Source organism: Homalodisca vitripennis, chromosome 7, assembly GCF_021130785.1.
Source record: "Homalodisca vitripennis isolate AUS2020 chromosome 7, UT_GWSS_2.1, whole genome shotgun sequence".
Taxonomy (NCBI): Eukaryota; Metazoa; Arthropoda; class Insecta; order Hemiptera; family Cicadellidae; genus Homalodisca; species Homalodisca vitripennis.
In genome coordinates this window covers 134,597,093-134,614,238 of record NC_060213.1, presented here as the reverse complement: position 1 = coordinate 134,614,238, position 17,146 = coordinate 134,597,093, and the positions used below count along the sequence as shown (strand labels likewise).

General features: G+C 34.7%; 1 protein-coding gene across 4 annotated transcripts in view; it reads left to right on the top strand.

Moving 5' to 3' along the window:
- Positions 1-17,146, top strand: part of LOC124366361 (POU domain, class 6, transcription factor 2-like) — a 187,338-nt gene that overhangs the window by 119,590 nt on the left and 50,602 nt on the right. For all 4 annotated transcript variants that reach the window (XM_046822863.1, XM_046822861.1, XM_046822862.1 and 1 more), the window contains exon 3: positions 497-544. In XM_046822863.1, the coding sequence (XP_046678819.1) occupies positions 497-544 (48 nt within the window). The remainder of the gene's footprint in view (positions 1-496; positions 545-17,146) is intronic.

Genomic DNA, 17,146 nt, shown 5'->3' with positions numbered 1-17,146 from the left:
TTTTTTGTACTCTTAACCCAAATTTTTAGAAGAAGTTGAACATTTCACATTTTTATAAGAGTGTAGCTCTTGTAATGATATTGAAAAACAAATATTATAATAGACTTTTACCTTTAAGTTGTATCTGGCCTTGCATTAGATATGATAAAAACTGTAATGAATTTATTGACAGATTAAACCTCGTATATCCATCAGGGTTTAACAAAATCTGTTTCTTCACTTTCCAACTATACAATCTTTCAATACGAACAGAGAGTAAAAATATTTTCTAACAATGATGTCTACAACTTCCTTACTTTTGATTAAAAGACATACACACAAAATTCTGTTCTTACTGGTATTTATTTTGGGTGTTTGTTCTTAATCTGTTTTAGTGCTCAAATGGTGGTATCAGTTTTACCATTGGTTATATGTTTAAGAACTTGATATTTGCATCTTGAATAGTACAAATAATGGATTTCGGGTTTGTTTCAAATTAATTTTTGTTTTTTTTTAGGTCCCCGAGCCCGAGAAGCACTGTCTGGAGCTGACCCCAGTCTGTTACGTAAGTACCGGAAGTTTGTTGTTACGTTTATGTAGTCGGTGTTTTTATTTATTTCATACTCCTTTGTTATTCATACAAGTTTTTGCACAAATAGCATTAAACTTTACGGTATTTGATGTTTTCGTCCATCACCATATTAGTATAAATATTGTCCATTTCTTCCCATTCCGGTCAAAATACGTCTTCGAGAATAGTACAACGGTAATTAATAATATCTCCATATGGATCTTCAAGCGGTCTTGGTCTGTAATAAATCTTTTCCTGTCATGTGCTCTCTTTGATGAACTCTGGATATGTTTGAAACCAACGTTCATTTCGAAGGAGATAATACATTTTGTAAAACTATCGACCCATATCTTTTATTTAGTTTTAGTAAAAATGAAAATTAAATTTTTTAGTCCCACTGGGTTTAGACAAACTTCTTCTGACCAGATCCTAGAATCTCAGCATAATTACAGTCTACATGTCAGCCACAATCAGTAATATTTCCTCAGTACTTACCATCAGTCCTGTTTGATCAATCTCAGATTTTTTTATAATCTCAGAACGAACAAGAAGAAGTGAGTGCTGTTTTGAATTTTCTGTAAAACAGTGTTAACAAATGTTAGGCACAGGTTTTTGTTAAACACACAATATGTAGATTTAGACTGAAGTGAAGACTGATTCTGGTGCAAGTGGAAATTTTCAATTTCTCCCCCACATCACAATTGGTGGACCTCGTAAAGTTGGTGGGTTGATTATTTACGAATACAGAGTTATATTTACTTCCGTTTTCGCCAGCGTCTTGATTTTATATTTTGAAGAAATTACAGGTATAACATGGTGTGGCATTTTGGGCCTAAATATTTACAATTAAAGCCCATGCTCTACAAAATAGTTAGGATGATATATTATATTCTTTAATAACTAAAAACACGTTCACAAATTAATGAACCAGTAAACGTTTTAAATCGATTCCATCTTGAAACATAACTCGATTGATCCTTATCAACTCGCAGTCGCAAAACAGATCGCCTATAAACACTCAGGAGAAAGGAAGGTTCCCGAACAAGACGGGAAAGAAATAAACGACGGTGCGAAAACTGGAGTGGCAGTGTCAAACGAGGGCACGGCGTGTAAAGTGGGGTAGAATTGGCAACAATGTCGAGGGCGAGGGGAAATTTGTTTAGGGCAGTTGGCAATGGTGTATCAAGACCTACTCGATAAAAGGAAAACATTTAGGTGTAGATTGGACTGGACAGAGAGGGCGAGAGGGCGGCTGTAGGGTGGTGGGTGGTGGGGGAAGGGGGTAAAACCGTTGATTAGATGTGCGAGTGAGAGGGTAGATATAATGAGTCAGCGCCCGGCGAGGGGGGGGGAGGGGACCTACTTTATAATACTAAGCGATGTCTAGATGGAATTATCATAATTAGTTTTGCTTTTGCCATTAAAAATGAGGCAGCCACATGCAAGTGTGGTAGGGGTCGGGGATTTTTATAATTAAAGAGAAGATTGCCTCCCCCACCTACCCCCCCCCCCCACAATTGATGAGAGACCATACGGTGCTCGAATTTGCATCCCGTTAACCAGCCCATCTGTCCGAATGGCGATCGCGGGGCACCGCAGGGAAAGCGAGGCAGAGCTTTAAAATAAGCTGAATTTTTACGTCTCGCTGAAAGCTACGAGGTCGGGGCGAGGTAATATTAGAAACAACGCAGCGATGTTTTTCGAAGCAAATATTTCTGTTTGTGACTGAAAGTTGTACAAATAGGCGGTACGACTTTTCAAACATCGGAAATAATAACGAAGCAGACTACCCTCTGGAAAAGGTTGAGAATCGGTCATTTATTTTTTTTAACTGTCGTGGAAATACTATCCCAGGTATGAGGAATTCTTCGTGAACTTCTACTCCAAAAAAATATGTCCTTACGCACAATCGTAAGAAATCGCTGTCACCTCAAAATATAAAACCGAAGATTTATTATTAGTTTGAAAGATTAATTGGTACAACGTGTAACTTATAACGACTTCAATGTTTCATATGCGTTAATATAATGGAAGCGTTATATCCTTGAAATCTTAAAAGATCTCTAGGAGTTCATTAAGTTGTTTCTGAAAACGTGGACTCCGTATGGTGGAATCGATGCGAAATTATAATTGTAAACATATTTTCGAGTATTGATTCAATATTATCAATATGTATGTGTATCGTAGCAGTCCGCCTGCCCAGCCGTTGTTGGTGGTTCGGAAGTCACCTTTAAGCCATTGGTTCCCAGGTCAAGTGTTAGAGAGGATTTCTTAGCCCTAACTTCGCCTGGTAAAATAAGACATCCTTTACTGTACTTTATTTGTATCTAAAAAAGCTGTGTACAGCCGTTATCTTGAAACCTTACGAGTTATTAAATGCTACGTAAGAATAAATATTGTTGTGAATGACCTGATTTAAAAAAATACTTTTTAGTCATTCTGTACGATGGTTCATTAACTGAAATATAACCATTCTTTTTCCAAACTATTGGACAACCGATATCTTTAAATTTTAAGACAGACAATGTATTAATACCCTTTTTGTGTTTACTACCCATTTTTTTGAAGTTTTGTCGACCTCTATTTATTAATTTAAGACTCAATGGCAAAGCCATTGCATTAGACAAACTTAGTAATAATATTGTACTTAACAAGTAATAAGTTGTTCAATTGAACACTAATACTTAGAAAATCATAACTTAAATAACAAAGAAGCATGCTTAGATAGATTAAATAATAACAATAATAAGGATTTGATAAAAGAAAGTAAACTATAAAGAAAGCAACACAATTAGTAAATTTAACAATATATATGTGCTAGTCAAAAGAATATTACCTAAAGTGCAAGATTCTATCGACATATTGTCAACAATATATATTGAAAATTAATTTAAATAGATAATAATTTACAATAATACTTAACGATTAGCAATGAAACTAGGGGTTTCAAAAAACTTAAATAACAATAATAAAATTCAAAATACTTTAACAACCTAAATATTAAAAATACAAGACAATTAACAAGAGAATGCATGGTTTATTAATAGAGATAGGTAAGTACTGCATCTGGGTCAGAATATACTACCACAACACACCCTCTAACGGAACGCCCTGTGTATACATAAAAACGTACTTTTTGGCTTACGGTGGTTTTGGATTCTGGAGGTGAAAAGTGGACATTCGGTCATGAGAGTAATTTCAATTGGATTTCTATGAAATCTACTCATGACTTAATCACGAAATAATTCAGGGAGTGCCGATGGCCGAGCGGTCTAAGTCGTTGGACTTGGGTCTGAGTTAGAGATAACGCAGGTTCAAATCCTGTCTGTGACCATTGCACTTTTTATCAGTACTATCGGCCTTGTACTGTATCGACTCTCCCCCTTATTCTGTTTGATAAGATCCTCGCACAGGCCGGTGGCCCATGAGGGCGGACAGAATAAGGCTTAAAAGGGGATCGGCCTCTCCTTTACAAAAAAAAAAAAAAAAAAAAAAAAAAAAAAATGAAAATTACAATTCAACCAAACGGCAAATTCATAAGAATGCAGCCCGAACGGGGATTCGGATAACATATTAGAGTTTAATATTGTGGAAACCCTGCAGTTAAATCTTAGTTTTAATTAAAAACGGACATTATAATTCGATAATCCGAGCGCACGTTGTAAAAAGGCATGATGAGGAAGATTTAAGCCAGATGTGCTGACGTTATAAGATTAACATCGCTGCTACAATACACTACACGCCCTCGTGTTACATTAGACTACAGCTTTAACTTGTATTGTTATAAGTTTGTTACGCAGATTAATTGTTGGATAACAATTTGAGGAGATTCCTGCGAAATTACAACATTCTGTTTCCTGATAGCCACGATTTACCGTGTGTGAATTAAAAGTTTGTTTTAATTTTATATTTTATATATCAGGCCCAGCTTGTCTAAACGTTTAAGTAAACATTTGTTTAGGTGTTCAGAAATTTGTGAAAGGCGAGTTTTGCTTTGGAACAGAGATCAAACTAAATTAGTTTGTCTCACCGTACTTCTTTCCCGATTAGTTTAATGTTTATCGGTTCTAACTGTGCTAGCGGCCATCTTGATTTTAGTTCCACAAGAACTTGTTACTCTATTATTTTGAAGTAGACGTATGGGAGGTGTCTCATTTTAAAGACATACTTAATATACATCCAAACAATTTTTGTAATATTTCGATACTGTTATTAGTTATGCATATAAAAATGTCAAACTTTAACCGTAAATATTTCGCTTCGTTGTTTAAAAACTCTCTATCAAATAAATAAAACATCGCGTGGATCATATCTTGTAAATAAGACCATAACGACCAAAAATAATGGCTTAAAGGTTTTGAAGTTTAACATTGTTCTTATGGGCTAAAAGTCAAGGTCCTTTTCACTACACGTTGATTTGCTCACCAGAATCTGAATGCGAATAATTATTATTTCACAATTTGTAGTAAATGTTCTATTGTAATTTTATAAATATTTATCAAGCAACGAAACAATATTACAAATAGTAAATTACTAACTATCCATAGTCTATTAATTATGGGAACTTATTTGGTATGATATTATGAACTATACATTCAGTGTGAGTTAAAAGTATGGATACACTCGGTTTAGTTGTTATGGATAAAGATGGAGGAATGGAACTCGGAACACCTTTCTAGGAAATAGAAGTGAACTTATTACAACTTTGCCCAATTCCCAAAATGAGCTTTGGGGGGGGGGCTCAAAATATTTTAATGTACAGACCTGTTAATTGACCATTTGAAAGGTCTTGATAAAGGAAGAACAGTGGAAACTAGAGCTTTCTATCTCAACCCGGTATCTCAAAATTAATTGAGGCAAAATATGAACATCCACATTCAGAAGATAAATAACTCCAATAGACAACCACTTTCCTTACAGTCTCAAACCTGTTTTACAGTTATTACCTGCTGCAGGGCAAGCCTATCTTATCTTATCAGTTTTGAGGAAGTCCAGTATCGTGTTCAGTTTCTGGTTGGAATTCACAAAGTTAAGACGTGTTTTTGTGATACTTTATGTTGAAATGGAGTGTTTAAGTGAACAAGAGCTATTATGATCCTGATGATGCGAGGTTACGGAGACCGGATTAGATCCCAATCAAAACCCTGTATCTAATCAGGAGTTAAAAAACAATCCAACTTTTCCAGGAAACAGGCAGCGTAAAATACCGCCCCAAATCTGGACGACCAAATCGGCTACAAACTAAGCATTGTCACTTGACGTTTTACAGTCTGTTGTAGAAGCTCCTCATGCCTCAATTGTGTACCTGATGAGACAATGACACTGCCTATTTATAGGCGCATCTGTTGTCGAAACCATGCTAAGGTTTGTTGTGAGCTCGTCGCCGACTCTCTTTGGATCTCTTCAGACGAACGACTCCAGATTCCAGGAGTCAGGTCTGAGACAGCGTTTGAATAAAAGGAGGGTGAACTGGAGCAATATTCAACATTCAAATTGAATCAACCCTTCCTAACATAGAAACATTTTGGGTAGAACTTTTCTTCGTGTGCCGATTCCAAAATGTAATTAAAGAGTGCTGGAAACAAGTTGTACACAGCGACCGCCAATGTAAGGTTTATCATGTAAATAGCATCCATTTCTCTTCTGCAGATGACGGATGGTCGCAAACGTAATAATCCGTTGTTTGGTCAGTGCATGGCAAACCTCTTAGCGGTTTCCAGCTGTTTAGCCGTTTATCCCAAAGGTCGTTTAGAGGAAGGAACAATGGTCGAGTCGTTAATCTGAACGACGATTTGCCAAGAGAGACGACTCCGCTTGTCGTGTCGCCACGAAGCCAGATGACACAAACAGCGCCATGACAGTATGATTGCACGAACATGTGGTACTTGCAAGAATAAACTTGCAAGTGAGGGTGTGCGTGCGTAAGTCACAATATCGGAGGTCTCTGTGGGCATAGAGGTTGACTTATGTCATGTCGACTGCCTAAGATTAACGCATTACAGAGCACCCACCCATCTCTCCCTCTGTCGAACACATTCATGTTATCGCCCACTACGTAACGTGTATAGAGTCTGATTAAAACTCTGGGCTAGGTTGAACGGGAATCAAGAACTTCACCGTGGTAAAGTTCAAATTTTAATTCCGCGAGATTTTTTAGACACCTTTGGCTTTAACCACGTATCACATTTATTTAGAATTCTGTACATTTCCTGACTTACTAATCAATTTTAAAAAAATTATCCACGAAAATTTAAATTTTGAAACTTAAATGTGTTTGTTTTCCCACTAAGTATTTCTTAATAAATGAGGAAATTTTAAATGTTATGTGCAAGTGATCTAAAAGCCTACATACATACAAAACATATGCAGTCAAAGATTTAGATTTTAAAGCTTGAAACTTTGTATGCGTTTTTCTCTTGTATATTTAGAATAATAATTAGGCTATTTTTAACTAAGCATCTTATTTTCTTATGAATTGTAAACTGAAATGCCATAAAGCATATTTATAAATGTTTTAAAATCAGACTATACGTGAACACAATATACGTGAGACATATATGAAAAGTGTGTATAATATTCAGTATTATATTATTTTAAGTAGTGATGTCCTTCACGTTCAATTTCCTTTTCTCAGACACAAGAAATATTCGTTGAAATATTTTTAGTATTGTATTTTTATGCTTTATATTAGTAATTAAGCCTCCAAAAGTGTTACAACTGAAATAAAACACTTAATACATGGTACAAAATAAAAACAATGATAGTTTTATTTTTGTTAATTTTGTGTTGTAGTTGTTTTTAATAAATTATCCTTTTACAAACTCATTTTCAGCTTAAATTATGATTCACTTGACTTATTAATTAATCGTTAAGTATATTTTTTTGGGGATTAAGGTAGCAAACTAGTAAAAGAAATAATTAAATTCAGTGAGATAACGTAGAAATTATAAAATTGTTATTTTATATGAAACGAAGTACTGCAACTAATAATAATAATTTTTATCAAGACAGCCAAGTTCACTTCCCCTATTAAATTTTATAACTCATTATATGACCTTATAAATTCATCGTTTTTTATCACCTGAGCATACGATACCTATATATTTAATTTTATGGTAGCATAAATTTAATTCTTATAAAGTACATACTTAAATACGAATATAGTAGATTGGCGTATAAGGTTTGCAATTGTGATTTGAAACACCATACAATAAAAACCCTTTATAATGCAAAAAACGATGGCAGAGTGTAATATACAAGTTTAATAACTCTATCTGCCCTTATTTTGTTAAAATTATTGCCATTAAACGAGGCTTCCAGCGTGCGTGTGTTGAATTATGAAGCCTCGTTTATCAACATTAAAGCGGCTAATGAGATAATTAAACAAAGAAAATGTGGCGGGGCAGATGTACGAGGAATTAAAATCAGTTAAAACTGGAACAGTGTGTCGTTGGGCTTCTCAGCTTGCACCCCTCCCCCCACCCATTTCTCAATGTGTGCATAAATCAGCTGACAGGAGACGCAGCGCCTTCTTGATCTTGTCACTTTAGCATGTGGTCGAAATGCCGCGCCCATTATATTCGTTTATTTTGAGGTTATGTTTGATGCTGGACATAACCTCAAAGCAGACACCAAGTCTTCGCCGTGTGTTTGTTGTACTTCGCCTGTATTATAGTGAGAATAATGTACAGTTTTTAAATACTGTATTGTTTAAAGTTTGAGGTTAACTTTTTTGTGATTCATACCTTTCCTTGTTTTAGATTGTTATTATACTTAACAACTCCTTCATTCTTTTCAGTGATTAGTAAAGGGAAAACTAGAAATAAATTGTAAAGAACATCGAAATATGTCACCTTTTTCACCATCATACCAACTGCTAAGTACATTTATCAAATATTAGAGTTTAAATAACTTGTGTTGATAAAAAAAATCCCCCGTCGTGAATTTATGTTTTTGAAATGGGAATTTTCGGTGTTAAGATAAGATAAGGTTTTCACCAAAGTAATCGATGAAACTAAAAGAAAATAACTAACTACAACTATATAACTAAGTACTCTAAATAAAATTTTATTTATTTACTAAATAAGAAATGAAACCAAAGGTGAACTACTTTCTATTTCGTCTTAAAATAAGTAACGTGCCGAAAAGCTAGGTATTAGTTTATCAGTGACGCTATCGAATTTTCATATGGTTCGGTTTTGCTCTTGCGTAAAACATATTTAACACAATTTATCTTTAAAATGATTATATTAGTGTATTTATCTTTCATTTTATTACTTTATTCCAAGTATTATTTTTCTTCGGTTTTAATCCAAACCACCAATGGTGTTACAATGTTTGCTAATGTTTTAAAGTATATTTGGTAACATTCCCCAATGAGTAAGTTATTGGTTTTGACAATTATTGTGGAAGTAAAGAAGTAACGTAAATTCTTAGAGGCGATTGTCAAAATAGGTTAATTTGGAGGTTAATGTTTTTAATTAAAATATGTACTGGCAGCTTATAGTGCAGAGGTTTTCTGTTATTCTATTTAATCTTAACTAAATAAACTGCTTGTATGTCATCGTTGTATGGATGTGGGTTAAGGGAATGCCCTATCTTTCTTGAAGTAAGACTGTATTTCAAATTATCAGGACATCCTTTACAAAAGAGTTTTTACCACATTGGAAAAAACAATGTGAATTAAGTACAAGTTCAGTTTACTGTACTAAACATTTGTTATCAATAAGAGTAAATATGCATAAGGTTGCAAGATAAATGTTTTGCCTATCGGAACAAGAAATATCATTTTTCTCCATGGGCAGTCAACGTTTATTTCCAAGTTCCCGGCAACCCCACACTTAGCTAAGACTGTTTTGGATGTCGCATTGGAAAATAATGCTTACGCTTCCTATATTTTGCCCCTACAACGAATCAATCATTCTACTTCGGGTATCAATATTTTTCAGCTAAAGCAAACAAAATTATTCTTCCAGCCCAAATCAACTAGATCCAAGTTAAATGCCAGAACAACTTTGCGTAAGTCACAATGTTAAGACGTGACATCAGGTTACATTATAGATTTTTAACATGAACAAGTACCAGAATTAAGCCTCTGAGGCTTTTCCTGTTTGGAAATCAACAGTGTCAAAGAATATGGTCGTAAAGATGTAACACGCCACTGTTCAACCCACCAATTAATTAATTAAGCTAATTATTCCGTCTTACGTATTGTATAATTGCCTGCGCTGCCATTGCTCTAATTAAGAAAATTAGTGTCGTTAAATTTGATATGAAATTCAAACAGTAGATGCCTGCCAGGTACAAATAACCATTTGTATAACTTCCCGACTTGTTTCCTTTTTAACCTTGGTTACAGAAAGGGAAAGTGGTTATTTGTGGATTTGCTGCGATTATGCCTGTCCATAGTGCATTCTCCATAGCTTGGTTGCGTTCCTTGTTGTTCTCGGTAGCTATAGATGCAACCATACAATCTGGAATTGGGAAGGAAATTCAGGATTCATCCTTCAGACCAATGTCTGACTAGTTCGAATCCCAAACCTAACTGTGCTGTTAATGAATGACTCCCTAAGGTTAAATGACTAATCTGAGGCGAGTTCTATAATCCAGCTACTTAGGGGTCAAATTCAGGGATATGTTGAGACTAAAATTGAGTCCTTACGCCACGTAACATCCATATTAATCCCTCCAGTGAAAAGCGGCTTTGAAAAAATGTCAAGACTGTTAAGATCCAAATCCCTGTGTTTGGACACAACACAAGGTGCAATTTTGTAATGGGTTGAGATAGAAAGCTCTAGTTTCCATTGTTTTTCTTCTTTTGTCAAGACCTTTCAAATAAAATGTCACTTAATGAGTCTTTACATTTAAAATGTTTGAGCCGTCCCTCCAAAATACCATTTTGGGGAAATGGGCAAAGTTGTAAAAGTGACTAAAAAGTTCACTTCTATTTCCTAGAAAAAGTCCAGAGTTCCAATCCTCCGTCTTTATCCATCAAGAACTAAGCAGATTGTATCCGTACCTTTAACTCACACTTTATATATCTATGAATTAAATACAGACATATAGTCGTGAGAAAACTATTAAAATTTCTTTAATAGCTTTGTATCATTCGTATCATTGAAAATGAAAAATAAATGTTACCAGGTTTACCAAACACTTGTAACCAAACCATGTACAACTAATTATTATTTTTATCTTTCCAGTGACAGATATATCAGTGAGCAATATACGTGCATATCAGCAAGGTACTTATAGAAATGTGTTATTTATACGTATTGCATATTCCTTCAATTGTTATTGATAAGTTATTGCATTATTGAAAAGCAGAAACGTGGTTGGAAAGTATTTATATATCCTAGAATATCCTACAAAGCAGAATGGTTATTGTTATAGCATGTCAGCTATATTACAACAGTGTATCGTTTGTAGTTAAATGATAACTATCGTTTCCATGGAATTGGTTTATTCTCATCTTCTTTACTAATGTACATTTTTTTGTTAGAATGGTTCATAATTTGAGTTTTAAACAATAACTGGACGTTCTGAAATGAAATCATCAACGCAATAATCTTTCTTAATTAATAATGTATTATTGATAATTACAATTTTCAAATTGCCATATTTCGTTAGGTGAACACAATTTAAATGATCACGTGTTACACAAAATTACTCCGAAATATTTGTATCTCTGTTTAAATCGTAATACTCAATATAGGAACATGCGTGCCAACCTCGCCCCTACTTGACGCTAACCGCACACTGCTGCCACAACATTAGCAACAAAACCTAATTTGTTTTGTGTTACATCGTTTCGTCCGCTAACAATACACAATATGTGACTGTTACTATTATAACCTCTTACTCTACTTGTATGCGAATTTATTTCTTGAAAAGGCTAATATTAAATTCTTCTTTAAAAGAAAGTAAGAATGCGCAGACCACGTGTCGTGGAACAGTTTCTTGCAAAATCCAACCCAATGCAAAATCCAAAGCCTAATCTAACTGTTTTCAAACATTTTTTTAAAATTTTAATGCTCTAAAAAATCGTTTAATCTTATTTCCGTTAAAGTAGATCATTTAGCACCATTAAATCGCTTTTTAAAAGTTTAAAAATGTTTCTATTTTTGTTGGATAATTGTGAGTGCTTTATGAGAATTGTTGAATAAAATAATGAACAATATGAATATTTTAGTTCGTTTTTATTACCTTTTATCGTTATTCCTAATAATCTTTTTTAATTTTAAATCCATGACTTGTTTTATAGATTTTGTATGGATTAATATATTATTTATGTAGCGGTTCGATCCTTCTTTGAGTTTTCTTTTATTATTTAGTTTAGTATGATTTGCATCCTTCATCGGGCTTTTGCCAATTGGATGTTCCATTTTATTTCATAATTATTGAGTTTTGTTTTTGTTGTAGTTCTTTTTTATTGTCAAGTTTACATTTAGTTTATTTGAAGATTATATTATTATTTAGTTATTTTTATTTCGTAAATATTTCTTGATCAATGGTTTTATATTGTTTGGTGTTTTTGTTTTGTATCAATGTTGTAATTTTTTTTAATATTGTGAAATAAAACCTTTTTGAAATTAAATTAAATGAAAATTTCAAGCCTGTTGCTCATTTTATTCTCGATATACCACCTTATCGGCTGAGCGTTAGCGAAGCCTCTTACTCGAGGACTGCACACTCATTACGTGCTGACAAGTATAGAGTTTACCTAGCTAGCACAGACTTTAGCTAGCAGTTACTGGTTGCGGATAAATGTTTCTGCCTCCGGAAGTTCTCCTTAATGCTCCACCTATCTCTGGATATTTGTAAGCGATCAACACACTACGGTAGCGTAGGCTATGTCACTTTTTTGTTCAAAGTGTGTTATTGACGATGAAAGATTTGAAAGGATAACAGGATTTCGGACATTTGCCAACGTTATAGGTTATAAAAGGTATATCGTAACGTTTTGAAGACCGGAATCTTTCCTATTCGTCAGGTGGGGGAGGTATTAATACATACTATTAATAGGTAAGTATTAATACCTTGTCCACCTAACAAACTGGATAGATTCCAATCCTCGAAGTGTTGTGTTATAGGTATATATTAATAGCTCCCTTACCTGACGAAGAGGATAGATTCCAATCTTCGAAACGTTACGATATACCTTTTATAACCTATAACATTGGCAAATGTCCGAAATCCTGTTATCCTTTCAATGGCACTTGCAAATACATATAACTCCTCTACAATTTCAGCAGCTGCTGCAATTTTTTAGGGCATTAATCAAAACGAAAATATATTTAAAGACTAAATGATCAATTACATTTCAGATATGTAATTTAAAACATAAAGTAATTTAGATTTTACGTTTACATAATTTAGTTTTTCAATTACAAAATTTAGATACTGGACTCTAGACTCGATTGTTTGATTAACTCACTAAACACTCAGTACTTCTGCATGGTGAAGAGTATTGTCCGTAAGACTTTACCAGAAATTGTGGAAATCTTCACACGTTCTTTTAGGCAGCTACGTTCTAACTTGTTTACACGGAATTTTTGCTAGAAAAAGTTCATTTATGTCTGTCTGTCCGCACGATATTTCGAGAACGGACTGGCCTATAGATTCTAAATTGTACATGAAGCTTCATTTGAATATGAGGGAACATCGAGTTCAATGATGGTGCATGTCACTCCACAGTATTTGGCTGAGCGTTGGCGAATATGTTTTAATTGGTCTTGGAGGTAACCGTGGTGGCAACAGAAACCATAGAGTAATTTTGTAAACAGACGTATACAACTACATAACATTGATAGTTATCATAGTTAAACGTGCGATATTTAGGCATGTGTGGGTCATTGGTTAGACTTTCGTTACATTCTACGGGTACTTCAAACTTCCTTTGCATGGGTTGTTTTATATAATTTACAATATTAGTGTTCGATGTTTGTGCATGTTCCTCTACGGGATTTGGCTGAGCTTTAACAAAGCCTATACCTCGGGGTGGTATCTAGGCTGAATTGAGTTATAGAGATGAAATGTACATTTTAAGGGTTCCAAGGCAAAATTCTTCTGTTCCCTGCGTCTCTGTTTACCGCTGCCTAGCTCAAGAACAAATTGAGATATAGACAGACTGACATAAATGAAATATTTACAGTCTTTCCAGTAATAGGCTTCACTAACGCTCAGGCAACAAAAGGGATGTGAAGGCCCATACAATTTTTTTGGGTTATCCCCACAACAACTCTGAGCAAACATTTCTTGATCGACTAAATTCTATCATTTTTCGCAACCTATAACATTAAAGAGCAACCATCATAAATAGAAAAAGGAGGCAATTGGAAAATATACGGTGCCTTAAATACTGACCCTCTTAATAGTTAATTATAGTCGACTTCCACGTTTGAAATCAACGGAGGACTACTAGACCCTACAAAGCCTCTCTAGCAAAAGGATACGCAATGTCTAAAGAAACAACAAGAACATTTGCCTTCAGATCAAAGGCGAGTAAATTTTCCACGAATTAAGTAAAAACCCAGAATATTTGACGCGTTCTTGAGTCCTCGCCGCGTCTTACTTGTTTATTCGGCAGTCATGGGAGCACAGCTGTTTAATCATTGCTCTAATTAATTGATTACCTTAATTGGACAATTATTGTTATTATAACAATGCCGCCATTACGGAGGATTAACAGAAGAGATTAGACTCATCAGCGAGATAATTGTGGCTCTACACTAGTTTGGAGAATCTCCGTCTGAGGTAACTAACCTTCGGAGGTACTGAACTGGGATTGGGCAATAACACAGTAGCGCAGACTTACCTTATATAAAAATGCACAATTGTATACTTCCCGTATAGAATTACTCTTTGGATTTTAAGATGTAATTTTTATAAAAGCATTTGGGGAATTATGAAACCAAAATTCAGAAAAGAGAATTTGCAAGTATCTTTTTTCTTGTTTCCGTATAATTAATTAGAAATTCTAGGGGAGGGAGGGGATTTTCCCCCTGAATGAAATATTAAATGAAGATATTAATTAAGTTAGAGCAGTTGATTTTGCATTGAGTAAATGTTTATACTTTTAGTAACATCCCTCAAGATAACTGGAAAAAAGGAAAACTTGCATCATTTTCGAAGGTTAATTTAGGATCATCTAGGTATTAGGTCTAAAAAAACTATTAAATATAAGGATGTGAGTTTTACATTACGCATATGGGAGATATAAAATAATTCTCCTTTTTCGATAAGAAAGACTATAACCAATATAAACTTTATATTTTTTTGTCTCGAGAAATGTCATTTTTAAGTCAGGGGCTTTTGACCCTTGGCTCCCTTAACGTACGTATTATTTTTGGTGGCATCCTTCTTTCGAACCTATGTGAGACTTATCTCAGATTTGATGGATAAGCTTCATTAAAGTACAAATAATAAGCTATTTCACTGTCGGCTAACGAGATACCAAAACTCAAAGTAGCCATTCTTAGCTAAGTCAGTCGGAATATATTAGCTGAAGCTCATTTACTTTTATTTACGTGTTGGACGGTTAAGCATGTTAAGCTACAAACACTTATTGTAGCCTACTTTTTTTATACTCCCACATTTGATACACACCAAAACCATCATGGGCGAAGAACGATTCCCATCGTTTGGGAAATTGTCCTTCGATTACGAAAAAGTAGATGGTGTGCGTATACAATACAGTTTGGCTCTTACGTCTAATTGTAGCTCTTAATGGTTAATCGTGTTAGCTACTAAGTTCTTTTTGAAGCAAAACTTTCTTGTATCTGCACACAAAACGTTTTTCAGTGGACCCAAAAATGTTGCTCTTCCAAATTTATTGATACCATATGAACATTACATTTGTGGTTGCAAGTCGTATCAATAAAATAATACAGTATAATAAAGATTATAAAACTATTACAAATTAAGTGAACAATTTTAGATTTTTGTATTACTGAACCAAAAGTAGAGTGCAGAAGGCTCTCTCTAAGAGGTAGAGTCTTAATCACCTCTTGAAAATAATATGATATGAATCATTCAAAATTGAAATATCAAATAATATTCAACTGCTTCGTCTTGTCAAGAGATGTTAATTAATGTACAACTCGTTATCAAAATATATCACAATATTTAATAGCGCAATTAGTTTCTAGTTGTTTCTACTTCACAATAAAATTACGTCATGGAAAGAAACGCTATCGTAGAGCCGCGCGGAGATCGATTTTAGTCCATTACGGAAAAGCAAGCAGGAATGATTCATGCCTGTAATTTCCAAATGAATTTCTCGCTCCGCCTATTACGGGCGAGCTGGCCAGGTGACCGCCGCCTTGCGTAACCCCAAGTGTTAAGTATACATTAGCACGTCACGGCGGATATTTAAATGAAACCATAATGACGCTGATTAATATTGTAAAAGCGGTAGGCCTTGGAAGGTTGCAAAACGTTTTTGGCATCGCGCGCAGCCGAGATGCCGGTGCCCTGCCCAGCCCGTACATTAGTTATGGTGCGTTTCAAAAGTATCAATTTAGAAATCAATTAGCACAGAGGCGCCCCCCACCCCCCCCCCAACGACTGGTCACTTACAGATACGTACATACCTCTCAAGTGCTTTCCGGTATGTGGATGTGGTAGAAGACACTGAGGAATCAAACATAAGAGTCGATTCGTTTAGTTGTTCTTCACTCTTCTCTCTGACAACAAAAAACTTTGACATCAATTTTGACAATATGAAATTACAAATATAAAGTTAAATTCTTGTACATCTACTTCTGTCCTGACACGATTGAGTCTACATTATGTTTACGTCATTTTACATGTGTACGCTATGTGTATTTACATGTGTACTGTTAGATTTTTTAATTTACTGTAACAAGCAGAATTTACGTGCCCCCCTCCTCCCCCCCCTCTTGAAAGGTAATATGTTTAAAATTTTACTCTGATTCATTGTGACATACGGACAGTAATGAATTGAAAATTTGAGAAACTTGTGCAATACAACGTTTTTCAACACTAATTAAAGTAATTTTTACTGTGAGTAACACGTTTGACAAGACCATACAAAATAACTAGTTGTGAGTTTTGGGTTCAAATAAAATAAATGACGGGGTTTCAAAGAGCCAAGAACCGACACCAGAAAAGGAAGAACTAGAAAAGGAAAAGTAAGTTGGGAAACATTTACTTTTGGAACAGCAATATGTAGATCTTAGCGTCCTAAATAAACCCATTTGAGGTTTTAAAAACCTTTTATGATTTTGACTGGTTCCTTTCAGACGTCCAATTGATTAGGTCCATCGCAAGTTACTACTGTTTATGAAAGATGAATTACCTCAAATTATTACCTTCATTTAGAGTAAAACTATTCCAAATTGGCCAATATTGAAATTGTTTGTTTGGGAGTGCCAATGGCCGAGCGGTCCAAGATGTTGACTTTGAATCTGAGTTAGAGATAGCGCAGGTTCAAATCCTGTCTGGGACCTTTGCACTTTTTATCATTACCAACGATCTTTTACTGTATCGATTCACCCTTTATTCTGTTTGTTAAGATCCTCGCACAGGCCAGTGGCCCATGAGGACGAGCAGATCCATAAGGAACAAAAGGGG